Source organism: Pipistrellus kuhlii, unplaced genomic scaffold (genome assembly GCF_014108245.1).
Source record: "Pipistrellus kuhlii isolate mPipKuh1 unplaced genomic scaffold, mPipKuh1.p scaffold_m20_p_5, whole genome shotgun sequence".
NCBI classification, from domain to species: Eukaryota; Metazoa; Chordata; class Mammalia; order Chiroptera; family Vespertilionidae; genus Pipistrellus; species Pipistrellus kuhlii.
Window position 1 is genome coordinate 33,017,697 of NW_023425551.1, and position 23,526 is coordinate 33,041,222.

General features: G+C 40.3%; 1 protein-coding gene across 3 annotated transcripts in view; it reads left to right on the forward strand.

Annotated features, from left to right (window-relative positions):
• ATG5 (autophagy related 5) overlaps positions 1-13,508 on the forward strand; it is an 89,271-nt gene extending 75,763 nt beyond the window's left edge. For 2 of the 3 annotated variants that reach the window (XM_036414136.2, XM_036414139.2), the window contains one exon: positions 12,762-13,508. In XM_036414136.2, the coding sequence (XP_036270029.1) occupies positions 12,762-12,898 (137 nt within the window). In that variant the 3' untranslated portion in view covers positions 12,899-13,508. Of the gene's footprint in view, positions 1-12,560; positions 12,593-12,761 lie in introns of those variants that run through there. The other variant, XM_036414138.2, reaches the window with a different exon arrangement.
• The last annotated feature ends 10,018 nt before the right edge of the window (positions 13,509-23,526 follow it).

Genomic DNA, 23,526 nt, shown 5'->3' on the forward strand with positions numbered 1-23,526 from the left:
AATGGGAATTCAAAAGGTTTTCATATGTAGCCCTCAGGAGCAAAGATATATACTCAGGTTTGACAAAAGCAATTTGTTAGGCTCAGTTTTAACTTGATAATTGTATTTTCTCTTCTTGAATTTATCATTATGCCACCAAATTGTAAACTAAAATGAGTCCAACTCTTTGCCTTGACTGTTTTATTTTCCCTCCATCTCTGTGCCTTGTCCGAACACATGGGTAACATGGACTAATGTTTGTGATCTAGAAACTGTTAGTGAGTTAATCCATTGACATATGTCTTCTAAAATCAAGGAAGCAATAAACTGATTATTTTTGTTATTCTCCATTAATGAAGATGAGGTTACTGGACTTGTCAGAAGATGCCTCTGATTTCCCTCAATTACTGTTCTTTACCTAAATCTCAAGAAATTAAATGAATTAACATGGCTTTTTAGAAGTGGAAACAGACACTTGCACAATTAATATTTTCACCTTTAGCACTAGAAAACAAAATTCCCTTAACAAGATAATAACACATGCAGGTGATTAAAAGCTATTCATCTCTTCATTAAACTAAATCCTGTGCAACCTCGATCTAGTCATGTATAAACTGTATAATTATCGCCTATATTTTAAATGAAACAATTCTGAACTATTCATACTTGACAAATATTAATGGGCTTTATTATACCCAACTGGAATTACTGGTTGTTTTATGAAACCAGATCAAAACATTTGAACCTGTGTTTTCAAAATTGTAGCAGGGTTGGGGGGGTAAATGAAAAAGTTTTAATTTCTAACTTTACCACATTTTTATTTTATTGTTAGGAGGCTTTTAGTTTATTTAAATGGTATTACTTAATACAGCATCCTATTTATAATTATAGCTAATTATATGGGATTGCTTTTTAGTTTAAATTTGGGGTTATATCCTCATTATGAAATATAAAGATTATAAGCAAAAGTCAATGAAATTAACATGGTCCTATTTTGAAAATCTTGTATAAAATGTTAATAGTCAAGGTTCTGGGAATATTATAGGCAGAAATATTTTTTTTAATATATAAAGTTTATGCATTGAAAGAGATATGTGGTATAATATTAACTGTGATTGTACATGTTCATTAAGACCTGTATGGCTAAGTGAGTATAGATCCGGAAGAAGTTAATGTAAGTATTTTTAAATGAGTTTGTATTTCTCTGATAAATAGCACTCTCCTTCTGTTTGTGATCATAGGATAAAAGCTCTGTAAGCTTGTATATGTTCATTTTTACTGCTACATCATGTAGTGTGCTCTTAAGATTGAGATCTCATTCCCCAGGAAGCATTTCTGTCTAAGATTAATTGCCCTTTTAAAATCAGCGTTTGATGTATTCCTTTGGCTATATCCTGACTTGGTTTAACCCTCTTTGACCTGACCTCACTGACTATTACCGCTGAGGCTGAGTCAAAATCCTTCAACATGATGTATGCACTTCAGATTTCAGCCTGTGGTTTTTCATGTCGATGGATTCAATTAGTTGGCATTTTACTAATGAACATATCAGAGGTTACAGAATTTGTCACACAGAACAAAATTGTTCAGACCAGTGGTAATCAAAAGGCTCATCTCTATTTGTTTAAAACTTTTTCAGAACTATTCAGTATTATTTAGAAGTTTTACCTTCAGCATATCACATATTTCAAAAGAGCAAACCAAGTCATTTTCTGCTGAATTATAAAATGTAAATGTGAAGCCACAAAGCTAAAAACATAGTTACAGTGTATGGTGTTAGATTTCTATTATTCCATATTCATGAGTGTGAACTAAAAAAGAAAGTTCTTTATTTAAACTGAAATTTTCTGATTAAAATCATTTTCCCATGAAGATATACCAACCATTTCTTTAGCTTCCTTTAAATTCAGAGATTTCACATGTTTAGTATACCCATTAATGGTAAGAATGAAACTTATGCCTCTCTCTAGAATTTCAAGTGACCTGTTTTTAAAGACATTTAGATCACATTCCTTGTTGAAAATTGGCTAAAAAAATAGGGTTAAAATGTAGGTTAGGATGGGGAAGGCTGTGAGCCATTGCTAATAGAAATCTCCAAAAGACAGATTCATCACATACTGTGAGTTCTCAAATAGTATTTTTTAAATGTATAGCAAAAATTTTGGAAGTTGTGCCTCCCTCCTCCAACTCCCACCTTCCAAGGATGTTTTCATCTTTTAAGAAAATAAGAACCTTACCTAAGACCTATTAAGCAACATAATCATAGTACAATAGGGCTCATTTGACTTGTCATGATGTGCTCTACCACATATACATGTTGGGAGCACTGTTGGTTAATCCAGAAGGCTTACAACACTTGAGGAATTTTTTAAAATGTCATTCATTCTGTTTTCATAATGATTTAGTCTTTGGATTTTTTGCTGCTATCACTTTTTGTCTTAACACATTCATGAAATTCATATGCCATACTATATATATATATGCAAAGTATATATTACTATGAGGCCAGTTTGCATGTTAGCAGTAAAACAATTATTCTCATAACTTTTTGTTCAGGAAGAGAATCACAATGAGTGTTTGATACTAAACCATGATCTTTCAAAAACTGATCTTCTGTCTTCACTATTAGTAATATATTTGACAAGTATTTTTTTAGGGAGTGAGCAGAAGGGAGGAATGAGGAAGAAAGTCACTCAGTTTTTTGAATACCTACTATGTCCAAACCCTATGCTAAGTTCTTTACTTGGCTATCCCATTTAAACCTCCATGCAACCCTGAAGATTAGAGTTTTTTTTTTTTTTTTTTTTTTTTTTTTTAAATATATTTTATTGATTTTGTACAGAGAGGAAGGGAGAGAGATAGAGAGTTAGAAACATCGATGAGAGAGAGTCATCGATCAGTTGCCTCTTGCACACCCCCTACTGGGGATTTGCCCGCAACCAAGGTACATGCCCTTGACTGGAATCGAACCCGGGTCCCGTCAGTCCCCAAGCCGACGCTCTATCCATTGAGCTAAACCAGTCCCGGCTGAAGATTAGAGTTTTTTATCCACACTCTAAGATGAGGAAACAGACTCAGAAGGTTAAGTGATTTGCCTATTAATTTGAAACCAGTGTGCTGATTGCAATTCTAAAAGAAATATCTTCCTGTCTAGGCATAAAATACTCATATAGCCCCTGCTGGGTGGCACAGTTGGTTGGAGTGTCATCCTATGCACCAAAAGGTTGCAAGTTTGATTACTGGTCAGGCTACATACCTAGGTTATGGGTTTGATCCCAGATCAGGGCACATGCAGGAGGCAACTGATTGATGTTTCTCTCCCTATCCCTATCCCTTCCTCTTTCTCAATTTAAAAAAAAAAAGACATATCCTCAGGTGAGGATTAAAAATAACAAAAAATGCTTTAAAGTAGATGATCAGGCTATTGGTGATAATTCAAAATGATGATACATTTCAATCTTATTTTATAATACTTGGTCTTAAAAGTGAGAAACATATAAAAAAATAAAATTGTATTCTGATAGTCTCTGTATTGATATATAATCTCTTCAAGTCAACTGAATTCCATCTCTAAAGAAAATACACATTTTTGACATTTGTTTCTGTCCTTTTCCTTAAGTCACAAACCCAAAGGATTTATGAATGACTGTTTTTATATTTACAAGATTAATTAAAATAATTAGTTTAAAAATTGCTATGTGGACAGCTGGCAAGTGGCTCAGTTGGTTGGAACATTATCTCATACGCCAAAAAGTTGTGGGTTTGATTCCCTGTCAGTGCACATACTTTGGTTTCAAGTTCAGTCCTGGGTCAGATGTATACGAAGGCAACTGATCCATGTTTCTCTCTCTTCCTCTTTCTCTAAAACTCAATAAAAATATACCCTTAGGTGAGAATTTTTTTTTAATTGCTGTTGACATTTTATAAAATAATGACATGTATTCTTCAAAGTGGCCAAGATTACAAAATGCTAAAAACTGTCCAGAGTTTAGAGAAATGAAAATTAAGGGTAATGTGTGGTTCCTAGACTGGAGTAAAAATAATGGTGATTGTTGATAAAATTTGAAATTATTACATAATACTAGAGGCCCAGTGCACAAAATTTATGCACGGGAGGGGGGGGTCCCTAATCCTGGCCTGTGCCCTTTTGCAGTCTAGGACTTCTTGGCGGATATCCCTCTAGCATCCAGGACCACCTTGCTCTGTTATGCCCAGACTTCATGATCCCCAAGGACCACCAGGGAGCCGAGTCCGATGCAATAAGCAAAAGAGCCTTCACCATGCTAGCACGTGCTCCTCCCACTCATGCCGGCAGCATGGCGGAAGAGAGAGAATTTCTCCCAGTGCAGGGGTTTTGAGGGCTAGGGATAACTCCGCCCTACGGGGCGGAGTTGGGAGCTCATCCTCGCCCCGCCCTGCCCTTTCATTCCCCCCTTGTCTAATGTGCCTAGTCAAATCATTGACTTAGCAGCCTACTTCCTTTCAGCATAAACAACAAATACAGTTATCAAGACCTTTAGTACCACAGTTCCCATCAGTATTGTCCTCACTGAAGTCCAGTTCCCCTCCTGCAGGCACCAGTTCTCCTCCTGGCCTGTAGTTGCCAGGATCCAGGCCACACAGGAGCTGGGAGTCATGTAGTCAGGTCTGGGTGCCATCTACTTCAACAGCAGTGGGCGTGCTCAGGATAACAGTGCAGCATCCCTTTGAGTCCTTGAGCAGCAAATTTCTTTACCCACATTGAGTTCCGGGGCTACAGGGTCTGCGGTGGGCACTGGCAGTGCATCTGGAACAAGCAAACTGCAGAGCCTGTAAGGACTTGAGCAAGGAAATGGTTACCATACATGATCCCCTCCCAAAAAGGGGAAACTTGTCCCAGTAAGGGGTACACCTGGCCCTCAAGAGGGCAAAGGACAGGGGGTTGGTCCAATTTTCACCGATTCTAAGACACATTTAGTTAAACCCCCTTCCTCCCGAGTTGCACCTACCTGTCCTAAGGCTAGAGCTATACTCTGAGATACTTTAGCTACCAAGGTGGGGCTGTTATCTGATAGTGGGGTATACTTCAACCTAATCTGAAGTGTCTATAAAAACTAGACCTTAATGCTGGTGGTTTAATCTCTGAAATCCACCTACCAATGCTCTCCAGGGGAGGTTCCCTGGGACCTGAATTCCCAGGGGGGATCCCCTTACCTTGCTTAGCATTTACCTGTGCACAGACAGTACTTCTAGCAACTCTGCCTCACAGAAGTTCAGAAGTCTTGGTGACACTTAACCTGGTGTCACCGGGCAACTCTGACCTAGAGCCTCTGGGACCAACAGTCTTGTCATCTGGAGGATCCATCAACCATCTGGTCCTTCAGTGGCTTGCTTCTGGTCAGCCAATTCCTTCTGGCAGCAGTTGGTAACCCTCTTTTCTTTGTGGATGGCACAGTGTCTCTATCAAAGGGCCTGGATTAAGGCCAAAAGTTCTGGAACTGTGCCCAAATGGTGTGGTCCAAGGTGACTACCACTGCCCCTGCATATCAGGTCCCATCCTGAACGTAACTGCTCCCATCCGTGAACAGTACCTTATCGTCTGTTACCTCTGTGCAGTCATGAATGGGTTCCTCATCATCATCTGGAAGCAGGCTGGGAGGGTTGATGGCCAGAGTTTTATGAGTCTGGACACAGGGCTGGTCCAGGAGAAAAGCCTGGCCCATCCAGGATAGCTCCTGGTCCAGAGTCCGCTTATCTGCCTCCTTCACCAGCAATGCTGTGGCTGCCACTGCCTGGAAGCACGCTGGCCACCCTGCTGCCACAGGGTCCAGTCTCTTAGACAGATAGGCAACAGGTCCCTTCCAGGGACCTAGAGTCTGAGTGAGAACCCCTTTGGCAATGTCTCTTACCTCACTCACGTAGGGGTGGAAGGGCTCCGCGTCGTCCGGCAAGGCTAGGGCAGCTGCTGAGATGAGAGCCTTCTTTAGCTCCTCAAAGATCCGTTGTTCCACTTTGGACCAGTTCAACAGCTGCATTCCCCCAGTATGTGTTCCTTCCGAGGACCACAGTCCTTCTTGATGTCCAAGGAAAACAGGCAGTTTGTCCGGTGGCTTCCTGGGCTGATGTACGGGTCATATTGGCTCTCTCAAGACTAAATAGGGTGCCCCCATGCCCATCAGGAAACTAAAAGGCTTGCCTCTCCTAGCTAACCTGTCAGGACATAATCTTTATAATTTTTATAAAAATCTTATCTTCCAAAAATACATAACCATGCCTCAAATTTTAAAGAAAAGGCAAGGGAGGAGGGAGCAGGTCCAGTACCTGTTCCCAGGCCTCTAACAGCCACCTGAAATGTAAAATGCCACATTTTCCCTACAGAAATAGATTTATCTATCAATACATTTCTAAGCCCCTCTACTCCCCACTGCAGAACATCGGTGAAAATTGTCCAAGCAGTCTCGGGGGGTTAATCATACAAATAATTGTTTTCACATTGTTTTAACACAATTCTAAATAAATTATAAACCTTTGTGATGAAGTCTACTTAAACCTATAAAGTAGATACACATGACTGAAACCAAAAATTATTCCCAAAGTTTAAACAAAATACAAGATGCAGGTACAAGCCTAAATTCAACAACAATGGCATATGAGAAAAGCAAAACAAAATAAATCAAATATAAAACATTACTTTAGAAAAACTGACTTAAAAAAGTACTGCATCACTGACTTAAAATAATTTTTTTAAGTGTAAGCATTACGTACTTTTTCATCTGACAAATGAGAATAAATCAATCCTTGAGATCTTTGATTATTACTGCTTATTCTTAACATATATAATACAGTTTAGCCTGCCATATTCTAGGCATCTAGTTACTGCAATTAACTTTTCCTAATTCAACTTATACTTTGAATTTTTAAAGCTGGCAAGTCAAATCAATTTGGCAGTTCTTAGATTAATAACATTACATTTTTAATACATCCTGCTTACTTAAGGTAAAGTTTCAGCAACACATTTTTTTTCAGCATTCAAATGCAAATGAACACATTCTTTAGCTGAAGACTCCAGGCCATTCACCACCATTCACGTAAACTTGTTACCATTACCCTCTAGTTTCCGCCTCATGGCGGGGAATTTCAAAAGCTGCTTACAATGTCTTGGGAAACCAGTTTTAATTTATCTCCCAGTTATCTCCACCACGTTTAAAGCTCATTCTGTACACAGAAAAGTTTTAAGCACAGCCCAAAACTATGCGCACTCGTTTTGAACTGGCCTTTTCTCTTTACTGAGCACAGAGATTCGCCCTTGAGCTCTTCTCCCATACCCGATGTCGCCAGCGACCGGATGCCTCCACGCCTGCCCAGGCCCCTCGGGCCCAGGCCCCCTGAGTGGGGCTGCTTCAGCCGCAGCCCCAGCCATGCTACTCAGGCGGCCCCCCGAGGAGAAAGCGCGGGTCGCCCCAGCGGCTTCCCGGCTCCGCCTCCCCTTCCCCAGGCAGCCAGCAAATTAACCCAAGTGCCTGCTCCCCGAGCGAGGCCACCACTGCCCAGCCGCGCTCCAATGCGCAGACTGAGCCCCGCGGGAGCCCCGCCTCCGACCCAATGCCGCCAGGGGCCCCGCACCGCCACGCCGGCCACACTTCGCCGGCTCCATCCTGGGGCGCCATGTCGCCCGCAGATACCAAACTCAGACCTGGGAAAGGCTCACTTTCCGCAGGTGAGGCAACGGCTCACGCCGCTCACCTCGTCCTGGGAGGGGCTTATCCCTCTCCCCATCAGGGTCCCTCTCGGGCCCTCCCCGGAGGTCAGAACGTCTTCTGATCCTCCTGCCCGTGGCCTTCATGGTGTGTCCACCAGGCGTCTTCGGGCACCAATTCCATGAGGGGTTTTACGTCCCTCCCCTTTCAGCTCCTTACTGCCCGCTTGCTTGCTGCTCCTTACCACTCTGCTCACTGCTCTTTAGCGCTGCTGCGGAGGTGGGAGAGGTCCCACCGCCACCACTGTGCTTGCCAACCATGAGCTCAGCTCTGGCAGAGCAGCACTCCCCCTGTGGAAGCACACTGAGCACCAGGAGGCAGCTCCTGTGTTGAGCATCTGCCTCCTGGTGGTCAGTGTGCATAATAGTGACCTGTTGTTCTGGTTATTCCACCATAATGGTTGCTTAGGCTTTTATTATATAGACTAGTGGCCCGGTGCACAAATTCATGCATGGAGGGGGTGTTTCCCCTGCCCAGCCTGCATCCTCTCCGGTCAGGGACCCACAGAGATTGGGCCTGAACCGGCAGTTGGACATCCCTCTTGCAATATGGAACTGCTGGCTCCTCCTAATTGCCCCTAACTGTCTCTGCCTACCTGCCTGATCACCCCTATTCCCTCTGCCTTCCTGTTTGATCGTCCCTAAACTCTCCACCTGCCTGCCTGATTGCCCCTAACTGCCTCTGCCTGCCTGCCTGATTGCCCCAACTGCCCTCCCCTGCTAGCCTGATCTTGCCCCCAACTGTCCTCCTCTGCTGGCCAATTTGGTTCTGATTGACTATGCCAGTCAGCATCAAAAGCTCTGCCTCCTAGCTAGCCATTGGCTCCTCATGGTTTACCCAGATTTGGTTCTGATTGGTCAATTTCTATGCCAGTCAGCATCAAAAGCTTTGCCTCCTGGACAGCCATTGGCTTACACTTCACCCAGATTTGGTCCTGATTGGTCAGTTTCTATGCCAGTCAGCATCAAAAGCTTTGCCTCCTGGACAGCCATTGGCTTACACTTCACCCAGATTTGGTCCTGATTGGTCAGTTTCTATGCCAGTCAGCATCTCTGGGCCTATCAGTGGGGCTGGATCAGAGACACTGAGCTGATCAGCAGCCCTGGTGGAGGCCTGGAGAGAAATGGAGTTGTGGCTGCTGGCTGGACCTGGAGAGAAAGAGAGAGGCAAGTGCTGATCAACAGCTGGCAACAGGCTATGGATCAGACCCTGCTTCTCTCTTCATGCCTTTCTCCGGGCCTGATTTGCAGCCCCCTCAGCAGTCAGTGCTGAGTCACTATTCCTGCAGCCGCAGCAGTGCTGGGTCATCACGGCAACCCAGCACTGACTGTAGGACTGACTTCCAGTTGGTCGAGCCTCTGGTTGTTGTGGATGTGATGGACCCAGGGTTTTTATATATTAGGAGGATTCTTGCAACTCTTCCATATGTTTGAAATTATATTGAAATCGAAGAAGGTACCCCCACCACCAAGAAAAAAGTGCATTGTCTCAGAGAATTTTACATAGAACTAGTTCATTTAATTACCATCTCAGTGTTTGCCTGCTTTAAAGCATGAAACTAACTTCCAAAAAGAATCTGAGTGGGTGAAGTGTGGAGTAATATTTTTCTCCTATGTCATTTGCTTTGAAGTGACAAATTTCTTATCCCCAAGTATTAAATTCTAGATTCACATTTTGAAACACAAAGGCGTATTTACCAAAAACATGATTTGCTTCAACAATATCACCAACTGTTTCTACTGCTAGGGGAAAAAAAGAAAGCTCTGCTAATTTTTCACCATTCTGTTTTGTTCTTTCTGATATTAGCAGAATGTATTGTGGGAATTGGGAGTGAGCATCCCCAAAATGTGCCATCCAGGCATGCAGTTCATTTCAAATAGAAATCAGTTAAAGGCCAACAAACTTGGGGAGTTTTTCACTTCCCCTTTTTCTTAGATTCCTGCTTTAGGAAGGGAGCCTTGACTTAATCACCTTGAGAATGTACACCCTGGCCCTTAACGGTATGGCACAATTTATAGAACATCGGCCTGTGGACTGAGGGGTTCCAAGTTTAATTACGGTCCAGGGCATGTACCTTGGTTGCAGGCACATCCCCAGTAGAGGGTGTGCAGGGGGCAGCTGATTGATGTTTCTCTCTCACCGATGTTTTTAACTCTCTTTCCTCTCTGTAAAAATCAATAAAATATATATTTTTAAAAAGAATGGGCACCCTGCTAGTTAGTATTGCTCAGGAAAACCCTTAGGCTAAATACTTTTGTGTCCCATTGTTTCCCAGTTGTCTAGCAGGAATTTGCAGCCACATGTTTCCTCAACTACCTGTAAATCACCCATTCTGAAATCTAGTATCCCATCTCCTCTATTCTCTTTTACCCCAAAGTGTCATATATACCCAGTGTTGCCTTACTGTCTATGGAGAATTACCCATATTAAAATTTTTATTTTTTCCCTATTAATCTGCTGTATGTTGTTTGTATTACAACAAGTCAGAAGAACTAAAGAGCTAAGGGGACCTTTCCCCCTGTCCCAACAGTAGTCATACTTTGCTGTTATTTATGGTAACATGAGCTTAGCATATATACTTACTTCTTGGCTTACTGGAAACATTTCGATTTTTTGTTGTTTTAATAACCAACAGTCTGTGTAGGTAGGGCTCTTCTATATAGTCCTGCTAGCCATTAAAAGCTAATCTCAAAAAATTTATTGTGACAGTGTATTTTACCAGCAGCAAAGTTATCCAAGCCCTGAAAACCTTCATTGACTAGTTTCTAAGGTGCCATGCATTGTGGGGGCACTGGAGATACAGTGATGAATAAGAGAGAATCTGTAACTACTATTACCAAAATAATATATTTAACATTTTATCTGTTGTGTTGACAGACATAATTAGATCCACTTCCTTCATTGTCTAAATTTAGTCAGTGATATTTTTTAAGTTGCAGGTTAAAAGTGGCCTAAAATTAAAGTATAGAATCAGTGCTGCCTATTCAGGTTTGAGATAATGTGATCCACTGGGTTAATCGTGTTTATGTTCTCCAGCTTCTGTTGTACAACTTAAACTCCAAGTATCCTTTTGGGTAACAGGGCTAGTCTTTTGCCTTTCAAACACACATTATGTTATATTTGCTCCTGCATTTAAATACTTTAGGCAGAGTATTTTGGATACTGAGTTGTAACTTGTTTCTTTTATACTGTTTCAGAATATCCAAAAGTGACTCTGGTTTAAGGAAAAACTTTACAGATAAGGAACTTTTACTCTTATACCACTGCTCTTTCATCTTTTGACTCAGTGCTAAGTAGGAGGAAGATTCTGAGAATATTAAAAATATTTCAAAGAAATATATAATAAGAATATAAAGAGAACTGCACCGGAAATGTTTTCAAATATTCTAAGAAAGATTTAATACAGTAAAGTTTGTCAATCTAGAATTTACGAAGTATGAATCATTACAGATGGTGGAAGGTGTATCCATTTGAATATCAACATTTTCAATCTTCTCAAAGGACTATTACCCTGCTTTCTATAGTACTCTTTGTATAGCTTAATCTTTTATTTACAGATGATACTCATCATTACCAATCATTGTATTAACACTGTAATCATAACTGTGTAAAAAACTTGTATAGATGCAACAAAGATTGGCAGACAAAACATGAAAGCATTTTTTAGGTTAGTAATATTATGAGGTGATGTCTTTTTTTCCAAAATTGTTTTAAACTATGACAGTGATTTGGGAGTTTGTTTGGAATTTTTATTTGGCCGTTTGGTGGATTGATAGTATGTTAAGTTTGCATTTTGGGCATTGTTTTAGCAATTCTCTGTAGTGTTTTGTACCCTCTCTTATTGTCAATTTGTTGACTGTCACCTCCTAGGACTTGTGCTGCCTCTAACAGGAAGTTTAAATATTTCTTCAAAAGGGTATCTTGTTTCAAGTGCCAGCCAAGCCATTTCCACCATACATCATTAGCCTGTTTTGCCTAGACATTAGAGCACTAGAGATGCAAAAGTCATTTTGAACAGAGCAAAATGGGGGGGAAGTAGGGTATTTCCCTCCATTAATTCCTTGTTTCCTTGTTGTCTTCTGTCTCCAGGAAGCTGAGAGGTTTAGATATTTTATTTTGAAGAGACTAAAAGTGACAAACCAAGAATTGTACTAAAAGAATGACACAGTTTCTTTCTTTTCCTTTTTTCCCCCCCAAAAGAGGAGTTTGGTTTTGCTTTCTTGCTTTCCTACGCACTTCTGTTTACTTAAAAGATTGTCAGAATATCATCCCAAAATCATAAAAGAAGTAAAACTCACCTTAAATTTAATTTGTAATAAAATTTGAATTTAAAAGAGAATTTAACACCCTTTCGATAATTAAAAAAAACTTTTAATTATCGAAAGGGTGTTAACAGAAGTCAATCAGGTTTCATGACTAAAACAGAAGTCCCTGAGTCAGACTCTCAGTTCCTTCTCATTAAAACTTTAACTCTTATTCTAATAATGTCTCTAAAACTTTGTGATATTTATTTGAACAACTTGATTGAAAATTAACCTATAGCTCCCATCTGTTTTATTAAACATTTTCCTAAACATATCTTATTCTTGATTATTTCTACTCACATATCTATTTTATTTGTTTTACATATGTATGACCTACTTCATGTACCCGCCATTTTTAATTGCCGTATAGTACAGTTTTTAATGTATAGCTAAAATAAATTCTGGTCAGTGGGTACAATGGGCTGTTTTCTCCACTATAGTTTCACTAACGTCAATCTTAGGTAAGCACAGTAATTAAGAAAGAATGAATACTTTCACATATAGCAACAGAATTTTTATCAGAATTCATTGTAACCCTCAGGTTTCTGTTTTGGGTGATACATATTGCAACATCTGAACTTTCTCCATGTCCACATTTCCTGCTTAGGAGACAGACCAGGTTTAATCTGTTGAAGCTGTAAAATGCATCTAATTCACTAAGGACTCTTAAAAGACAGATTATTTTTTTTCTTCAACTGTTTTAAATCATGTTGATTATTATTGGATTTCTTTCTTGGAATAGATGGGGAAAGAAAGAATCAAGTGATGATTCATGGAATTGAGCCAATGTTGGAAACACCTCTACAATGGCTGAGTGAACATCTGAGCTACCCGGATAATTTTCTCCATATTAGTATCATCCCACAACCCACAGATTGAAGGATCAACTATGACAGGATTTACCAGAGCATGTTACCCTTCTGCTTCAGTCAGGTTTGGTGGAGGCAACCTGACCAGAAACCCTGCTGCAAGCCAAACAGGAAAAAGATTCCATGTCTGATAAGGGCACTGGGGCTGGTCTTGCTTTGCATCACCACTGCTTTCCTCCACTGCCGTCATTAAACCTCAGCTGCGACAGGAAAGACTTTACAGGATCACTGCAAGTCTTCTGTTTTCTTGTAAAATATAATGAAGCCGAAACCTTTGGCCTAAGAAGAAAATGGAAATATGTGCCACTCAATTTGTATTTCTGATTAACAAATAAACAGGGGTATTTCCTAAGGTGACCATGGTTGAACTTTAGCTCAAGGCAGTGGAAACATTGGTTTAATTTTCAAGAGAATTAGACTTAAGAAAGTAAAAGAGAAATTCTGTTATCAATAACTTGCAGCAGTTTTTTGTAAAAGATCAAGTTACAGTAAACCCATCTTTCCTTAATGAAAATTTCCTGTTTACAGTCCGTCTATTGGTATGCAAACAATCTTGTAACTTTGATAATGAACAGTGAGAGATTTTTAAATAAAGCTTCAAAATATGTTTTATCATTTAATAACATACAATTTTGTCACGTTTCTAGTACTTTCTGACTGACATACTAGGTCACTGTTTTCACTCTTAATGCGTTACCATTCAGACTGGCCATCACAGCCTGGAATGAATGTAGGACATAGGATAATCTGTCTCAGGAGCTGTCACATGTGTTCTAGCTGCTAATTTTTAAATCTGTGTCCTTCACGTGGTAAAGATATAAATAATGTTATCATTTATCTCTGCTGTTTTACCACTGTAAACCTGTCAGGTCCTAGTATACCAAGCATCTGTATAGGATAATTTTACATTTTTGGGAAAACCATTCCTTTCTAAGTTAGTGTTTTCCATTGGCTTCAGGTCTAATATTTCACTGTGGTCCCTGGTATCCAGTCTTTGAAGTCTAAAGATTACTGATCTCTTGACTGCAGTAGCTTTTTCTTAACGTTACCAAACATATCCAGAGGTTACTGGATTCTTACTCTATATAAGGGAAATTTTGCTGCACTTAATCACCATGCTGCTAAAATTCTACCAGCTGGAAGTATTTGTGCATTACACTTTGTCTCTTGTAAGCTGTCCATATTGAATGTCGGCCCATTTGGTTATACTAAAAGACCTACTATCATTCAATAATGGTTTTAGATTGCACAATAAAAATGAATGTTTTTCTTATAAAAGCTATATATATTGAAGTGAGATCTCACTGGTGCTCACTGCTTCTTTTTTCCTTCTGTGATTTTCACTGATTAATAGCAGACTTATTCACAAAATGAGATAAACTTAGTCAAAGATCAAGTATTCTGGAATAAAAGAAATAAGGCTCAAATAAAAATGTGGTCAGAGAAGAACCGAAGCAAGTAGCAAATAACTGGCTAACGTCCATAAAATGAAAAGTGCCATTTTAATACAGGCAGAAAAAATAGCAATATTTGAGTTACTTTAGGATAAAAAAAACCCACTGACTTGTATTTTTTTGAAAGGTTGATCTGAATATGATTGTTCACATTAAAAGTGTTTATTCGTCTGTTCAGTTTGGGGATTTTCCCCCTTGATGTTTTGACAGACTGAAGTGAGCATCAATGGGCAAAAGGATCAAAATGCCAGGGAGTGCTGAGCTGTGAAGAAGCAAGTGCGGTAAGACATACTTTTCCACAGACAAGACCCGGGCAAGTCTCTGCTGTGGGCTCATGTGAGCTACTAATACTCTTTGCTTCCAGATTGGAAAGCAAATTTTATCAAGCCATTGCCCATTTTCACTTTCTTGTTCTAATGAGTTAAACCAGCATTATATTAATATAATAACTGCATTTACTCTAGTTCTAGGTAAGTCAAGACTCCAATATCAAGAGAGAAAATAGAAACACAAGTTAGTGCTGGCTTAAATATCTATTTTTGTTTTGTTTTTTAATATTTAAATTTCATGGTTTATTAAAAATTTAATAAAATTTCTGTCTTTATTTCTAGAAGTTAGAAATGAAATTTATATAAAGCAAGTTACCTGTTAGGGGACTCATTGAAATTTCATTAGTCGTATACCAGTCATAAAAGTTCCTCTAAGAAATAAAAGCTCTGAGGGATAAAGGAGGCTATAAAAAAGAAACTTAGAAAAGGCCACAAATCTTTATGCTTGTTTAACTCATTCTTGGTAGCGAACCCCCTAAGAAAATGAAAATGTGTTTTATTGTAAATATTGCCATTGTTGCCCCAACTTTTTTGGCTCAGTGGATAGAACGTCAGCCTGCAGACCAAAGGGTCCCGGGTTCAATTCCAGTCAAGGGCACATGGCTGGGTAGTGGGGTTGACCCCCAATAGGGAGCATGCAGGAGGCAGCCAATAAATTATCCTGTCTCGTCATTGATGTTTCACTCTCTCTCTTCCTCTCTGAAATCAATAAAAAAATATATTTTAAAAAAAATTATTGCCATTGTTAACCAGGAAGGAAATAAGTTCAGCCTAAAGGAAATAATTGTTTGTCTTTTGTAATGTTGTTTTGCATTTGGATGATCTTAGTTCTAGCCATGGATAGAGTTGAATTAAGCACCTTATGTATCTAGAGACCTAAAGTAGCCTGATCATAATTGAATAAAATTGACCTACCAGTCTTTTCAGCATGCTGATACAATGACATAGTCCAGCCATTCTGAAGTGAAGCTATGGGTCAACCATTTCTGTTAGCTTTATTCTCCTCCTCTCACCCCCACCCCCTTTCACTGGAAACTAGATAGAAATTGAGAAGACATACAAGATTTGATATTGAGTGACAGTAACTTTTAATGGCTATTTTTCTGGAGTATGTTTATGTTTTTATAGGTTATATGAGGTAACTTTTTCTTTACATGTTCAAAAAAGTGGAAGAATTATGTGGGTCATGCTAAATGATGAGTTTCATTTATCATATTATTGATATTTAGGTCTGAGGTAAGTTGGTTCTCTGTTAGATGTGCCAACATAGTTGGAGTAAAAGTGTAGAATCTTAGGGTATGGCAGGGAAAAAAGTGTAACATTTATAATGTGGGGGCTAAAAAAAAAAAAAAATACTTTCCCCTCTGTTGGCAGTGGTAGAAATGGCAACAGGTGTTAACTGGTGGAGGCAAACCAGACATCAGTTCCACAACCTCAGTACTTGAATACAGAGTCAAGACTCAACCCATAAGAGAAAGTGTATTTAGAAAGTCACCCAGATAAAAGAAGTGATCTGTAGAAGATACGGGCTTAGGAAACAAGTTACAGAGGCAAAAGAAGGGGTCTTTGGAGCTTGGGAGAGAGAGGTGATGTACCTGAGGGGAAGAGGAGGGGTACTGGGAAGGCATGAGCATGCTCCTGAGAGGGAGAGCCTCCAACCTAAAGGTTTTTAAGGGTGGGAATTGTAGGGGAGGTACCAGGGGAGAATCTCAATGGAATATTAATCAGCTTTCTAAGTGTATCCTTTCAGAGTCATGGTCTCCACTGATTGGTTGAGGCCATGGCAGAGTTCATTAGTCAATGCAGCTGGTCCCGATGTCAGCCATGGCATCACTTGCTGCTTTTCTGGGCCTGGAGCTGAAACACAATGAGACCTAGATGTTATCCCTAGGGTAAGGTGACCAGACGTCCCGCTTTTGACAGGACAGTCCCAATTTTTAACAATTTGTCCCGCGTCCTGCGTTATCTTAAAAAAGTCCAACTTTTTTAAAACCCCGTGGGACAAATTGTTAAAAATCGGGATGTCTGGTCACCTTACCCTAATGCTTAAAGGAGTGTGCAAGGACCCATATGGGAGTCAACATGAAGCCATTCTTCAGCCCCTTGTTTCCTCTTCCAAGGGAGTTACTCCATGACTAGCAACATGCCATGGGAGGGTCTAAATCTCATGACTGATGATATAAAAAATCAGAGGTCTAAACTGCATGACCTATGGCATGCTAGGGAAGGAGAAGTTACCCTGGGGGTGATGTCCTTGTTCCTAGTTTTGCCCATTGCTAGGCACTCGGGGCTTTCTGCCCTGGTGACCTTGTATACCTGGCCCATCAACCTAAATTTTTCTATCTGGGCTCATTAAATTACCAAATTAATAGGGTAACATTAAAATTTAAATACATGTGCTCTTCCACAAAATACCACAGCCTGGGTGAGTCTCTTTTGGAGAAGTGGTATTAAAAGAAGTTTTAAGTTTAAAAAAATTGGCTCTCAAAAGAAATTTCAATTGTACTGTTGGTATTTGGCTCTGTTGACTAATGAGTTTGCCGACCACACCACTGGTCTAGCACATAGTCCGTGCTTTGCGAATGTTCATAAAAAGAAAAAATAAACTCAAGAGCATTTAATAACACATTAAAATCTTATTTTCCTGTTAAAAATATCATCTATAAAAATAAGAACCTTGTCATTTAGAAATCAATATACCAAGTGCAGTTGGTTCGGGTTTGCATTGCTGATGAAGACTTGCTTACTCAAATCTGCTACTTTCAGTAGGAACCACTGTGGATAGGATCCTTGCGTCAGTCCACATTCATTTTAGTTGCAGCATAGACCACAGTACATATCTTATGTTTCAGCATCACTCTAATTTAAGCAACCCCCCAAAATTGGGTCTATTCTCATCAAGCATCTGGAGGTATTTATTAATTCTGACCTTTTCACAAATGAGTGGTATCTTGCTTTTGCCTCTAGACTTTGCTTCTGAAAATGTAATACATTTTTAGTAAGGGAAATATGTTAGACCTGTGACAAGGTTATTCAAACTAAGATAGACTATTGGAACCATGCTGATGAAAGCCTGAAGATAAATATTTGTGCTTCAATCTTTTTATATTGAGTGTGGAAGAGGTATGTTTTGCATTATTACTTATAAAACATCAATGACCTCTGTCTTTATATCATTTACCGTGTTTATAATAAATATTTGGGTGGTATTTATTTCACACACTGAACATAAACTCAGGAAGAACAGGTCTGTTTGGCCCAGTATTGTATTCCCAAGACCTAGCACTGTGCCCAGAACATAGTGAACTGTCCTAAATAACTGCTGAATAAAGGTTTGGAAAAAGCTGTGTAGCATATCTCCCCTTTAGAGTCCAAAGCACAGTGACATAGTAAATAAAGGCTTTAAGAAGTTTTAAAGTTAAACTGAAACATTTAATCCAGGATTTCCCAAACTTCCTTGATATAGGCAATTTCCCCCTGATACCACATCACATTGAACTGTTGTTTGGGAAATGCTACATTAAACCATTACTACATCCCAATAACCCCGAATGTATAGCATAAGGTTTAATCCCTGCTTTTCTAACAACTCTATTTGAAAAAAGCACTCAAAAAAAAGAAAGAAAGAAAAAGAAGCAGCAGCATCATTCAAGCTTCTAACTCCAAACAAAATATCTCCAGCCCATTCATTCCACCCTCCAGATCTGTCCCATTTGGTGGTGTCACTCTACCAAATTCATTCACCAAGTGTGTAGTGAATGAGTATCTAATATAATGTCAAGCTATGTGCAGGGGATGCAATAGTTTAGAACGCCAGTGTTGTTACTTGACAGGGCACATGCAGAGTAAGATTTAGTGAAAGGACTGGCAACCATAAGCTCCTACAAACCATCTACCTGTAATAATAAAAATGCAATATGCAAATAGATCAAATGACTGAACAGCAGAATGACCGTCAGACACCTTCCGGATGACCACACTATGACATGCACTGGCACCAGGTCAGCCAAGGCAGGTGCGGTGCAATTGGTCTGGAGTCCCCATCGTTACCCCATGATTGTCCTACAGAGGGAGGCCCAGGCTACCCTCTGTGGGGTGATTGTTGGGGGTCTCCATGATCAGTCATCCCAAAATGGAATACCCAGGCCCCCGGCTGGCAGGGCAATTGATGGGGGGAAGGGCTCCACGATTACCCCAAAGAGAGAGGCCCAGGCTACCCTCTGCATGGCGATCAATTTCGGATCCCCAGCCAGGTTGGCAGGGCCTCCCTCTGCTGGGCGAACAATCCCCCAAAAGTGGGAGGCCAAGGCTACCCAGCCAGCAGTGCTATGGTGGGTGGGTGAGGCCTCCCTCTGTGGAGCCACCCTGCTGGCACCCACAGAGGGAGGCCCAGGCCACCGGCCAGTGACACTGTAGCGGGTGTGCAGGGCAGGCCAACGATTGCCCTGCAGAGGAAGTCCCAGCCCAGGCCAGCCAAGTGATCGCATTCCACGCCTGTCACCCACAGAAGGAGGCAACTGATGGTGGGGGACAGGGAGGCAGTACTGCACAGATGGCAAGTAGTGGCAGCAGCGGGGGCTGGCCAGCTGCCAGCAGCTGGGGGAAGGAAAACCCCAATAGACCCTGATCGCTGGCCAGGCCCAGAGACCCTGCACGAGGGGTCCCAGATTGTGAGAGGGCGCAAGCCGAGCTGAGACACCACCATCCCCCCCACCATGCACGAATTTCATGCACCAGGACTATATATATATATATATGTATATATATATATGTATATATATATATGTATATATATGTGTGTATATATGTATATGTATATATGTATATATGTATATATGTGTATATGTATATAATATGCTAAGTGTTCTTCTGACCATCCCACCTGTCACTGTGATACTGTGATATACACTGGCCACCAGGAGTAGGCAGGAGATGCCATGATACACACTTGCCATTTATAAAGAAACAGCACCGTGGACATGGCGCCGACAAAGCAACACTCGGCTTCTCCCAAGTGGGACACAGGCCCCACCACCACCCTGAGCGACAGCCCACCAAATCACAGTCAACACTGCTGAGACCCCATGACACAAAATGTGGCCCACAGCCCAGCCCAGACTGGCAACGGTGGCTGTGGGCACCAGGTAATGATGTCATGCAGCCGTGCCTGGCTTTCTCTTCCTAGCGAATAGCCTCCGAGTTTCTTTAGCCCAAGAACCCGAATTGCTTTATAGCCACATGCAAACATTTTATAGTTTAACCAAATGTTTGTGAAGTGTTTTCCTATGCCTTATCTCATTTGATCCTCACAGAAGTCCTGGAGTAGGTAAATAAGAGACTTGGTAGAATCCTATTTTCTTTTTATAAGCTGGAAAATGGAGACTTGGAAAGTTTAGAAACTTGATCCAACTGAAAAGAAGAAATGGTAGAACTTGAAAGTGACTTCAGGTTTTCTCACTGCACAGAATCTAGTCAAACACTGCAACAGTTAAATATTTCACCTTTTGTTTTTCCTGTGTAATCTACAATAATAATCTGCTTCGCGTTGATATTTACTGCTGTGTTGCTAACAATTACCTGAAAGAGAAGTTGGGGTGCTTCAATGGGCTGGAAAAAGTTTAACTAAATCAGAAAGCAGGTCCAAATTAAGCAAGTTTATCTATATATATATAAAGCTCTCACTGGCGCCAATTGCATGTATGTATTTCCATCTGTCATTGATTGTGAATTTGGTTGACACTTCTGTTATAGAGAAAGGGCGAATAGGAATATTAAAAGACTTCTAATTAATTTCCTTTCAATGTGCACAAATTCGAGCACCAGGCCTCTAGCCAAATATAAGAACTAATGAAAGTTGTCAGTAGATTGGAGAAAATTCTTTCTCAATCCTTTGGTATGAAAGTCAACAGGAATCAAAGATGAATAATTGTTCTCAGGGAAACACCATAAATCAACTAACCAAAAGAGCCATGAAGCTGAAATGTGGCATTCTAGGAAAATAATCACCTGGAGCCCACGGTGGAGTGCCTAAGGCCAGGCAGAGAGAGGCTGGCTTTATAGATGGGTGGCTTTCTGTGGCACTGGCACACGTGGCAGGTGTGTCTGATCTCCAGGCAGATGCTGTTTTAATTGTGATTACTTTGTCGTTTTCTATTGGCCATTGCACATTTTCAAATAGCTTGTTATGATGCTGAAAGCTTACATCCACAACTCGGATGCTGATATTCTTGTTACTCAAAACTATTGTTTTTTAGCTTTCTTTTCCAGAGACAATAACTCTGACCTTTTAACTGTATCCAGTCCATTCTGTGCAGCCCCAGGGGAAAATGCCATGCCCTTTTTCTGGGTGTGACATCTCAGCCACACCTCCCTTATGAATTTGGTCATCCCTATTACCTATATTTCTATTAGCTCCTTTTGTATTGGTTTTGAAATTAATTACCATGTAATATGAAATGTCAACTTAGCCTTATGTACCATAATGATGCTATTATTCAAATATGACAAAAAATTACTGAAGACCTCTGAACCTTTGAAGGTGTGTGTGTGCGTGTGTGTGTGTATACACATATACTAGAGGTCCAGTCACAAAATTCATGCATCAGGGGAAGGGGGGCCCTTTAGCCCGGCCTGCACCCTCTCCAATCCAGGACCCCTTGGGGGATGTCCTACAGTGGTTGGGTATAAGTCTGCAGCTCAGGGGTCTGAAATTGAGCCTAAACCAGCAGTCAGACATCCCTCTTGCAATCCAGGACCATTGGCTCCTAACTGCTTGCCTACCTGGCTGCCTGATCACCGCTAACCACCTCTGCCTGCTGGCCTGATGCATCTAATTGTTTCCCTGCTGGCCTGATCACCCCCTAACTCTCCTTTACCAGCTTTATCACCCCCTAACTTCCCTCCCCTGCCAGCCTGATTGCCCTTTCCTGCCCTCCCCTGCCAGTCTGATTGCCCCTAACTGCCCTCCTCTACCAGCCTGATCACCCCTAACTGCCCTCCCATACTGGCCTATTGCCTCTAACCACCTCTGCCTCAGCTCTCACCACCATTGTTTTGTCCTGAAGGACATCCGGAAGATGTCAGGTCTCATTAGCATATTGATCTTTAGTATAGATAGAAATCATGTAAAGAGTTACTTTTGGATGTACCTTGCATGAAACATTAGAATAAAACAATAGATTGTGATCAGCAATTGTTTGAGATGTATGGTGGATATCTTTCATTCTAGGCAGAACAAAGCCCACACGTCAGTATTAAAGGAAAACACTTCAGATATCTTGGTCACACTGTCTCTAATTACTAATTCTGTGTTAGGCATCTTCTCCTAGATTTTATAGCATTCTACATGATTCATCTATTCAAACATTTATTGCGTAAATAGGGTAGTAGATGTTCTGAGAGGAGCAACACGTGTTCTCTAATCTTAAGGAAGCTCTATGAGAGGAGAGAGGACAAAAAAATAACTATACAACATAATAGTAGAAAATAGAGCTGAGTGAATGATAACTTTGAGCTAATTAAATGGTATCTTGCTTGACCTCTCAGAAGCATTTGACAGTTGATCACACTTTCATGAAACACTTTCATCACCAGAGACCACACCCTCCTGGTTTTCCTCCCATCTCAGCCTCTTTCTCAGTTTCTATTGATTGTTTTGCTCTTCTGGATGCCTAAGTGTGGAACTGTTTCAGGGTTCAGACTTTGGTCCTTTTTTCTATCTATACTCAGTATATGTGGTCAGTCTATGGTTCCGATGATACTTCCAATATTAACATGGTTCCGATGATACTTCCAATATTAACTTCTCTCCTGTGCTGCAGACTTATCCCCAACCACCTGCTCGACATTTGTCTTAGATGTCTGATAGTTCATATTGCGTTTGACTTTCTGTTCAAACCCGTACCTCTCCCACTCTTTTCTAGGTTAATAAGTTCTACCTAGCCCCCAAATCTATTTATTTCAAACTAGTTATCTTTAATTCCTCTCTCCTTCCCACATTGGCAAATCTTAATGATTCTACCTTAAAATATTCTTTGAATATATTTACTTCTTACCACTTACACTGTTGCCGCCTAAGTCTAAGCAACCATGATCTCACCTGAACTACTACAGTAGCCTCTCATCTGGTCTCCCTGCTTCCATTGTTGTTCTCCTTCAGTCTTCAAGTGTAGTATTCTTCTTAAAGCACAAATGGCACCATGGCAGTACTTTGATTGAAATGTTCCAATTTCTTTCCATCCCATCCAAAGCAGATCTAAAATTGTTTCTTTCTTTTTTTTCTTTTTCTTTAAAAAAAAAAAAATATATATATATATATATATATATATATACATACATATATATATATATATACATATATATATATATATATATATATATATATAATTGATTTTTTACAGAGAGGAAGGGAGAGGAGAGAGCTATTTGGTCTAGTAATAATTAATGTCGTTTTCTAATACTTTTTAAAATCTAATTTATTTAAACAATACAACAAAATTTAATCAACAATATAGTTGCCGTTGTTTTCTACTACTTGTGCCCAACACTCAGGAAGCATTTTAATCCCTCTGTTGTAAAATTCTTGTGATTTTGATGCAAAAAATTTGGTCAATGCATTTTTGAGGCATTCTTCATTATTAAATTTTTTTCCAAGAAGAAAGTTTTGCAAAGAACGAAACAAATGGTAATTGGAAGGAGCAATATCAGGAGAATATGCAGGTTGAGGGAGAACTTCCCATTCCAACTGGCGCAGTTTTTCAGCAGTGATTCTTGCAGTATGCGGTCGTGCATTATCGTGGTGAAGAATTACGCCCTTCCGATAAATCAGCGCGGGTTCTTTTTCTCTTAAAGCTTGG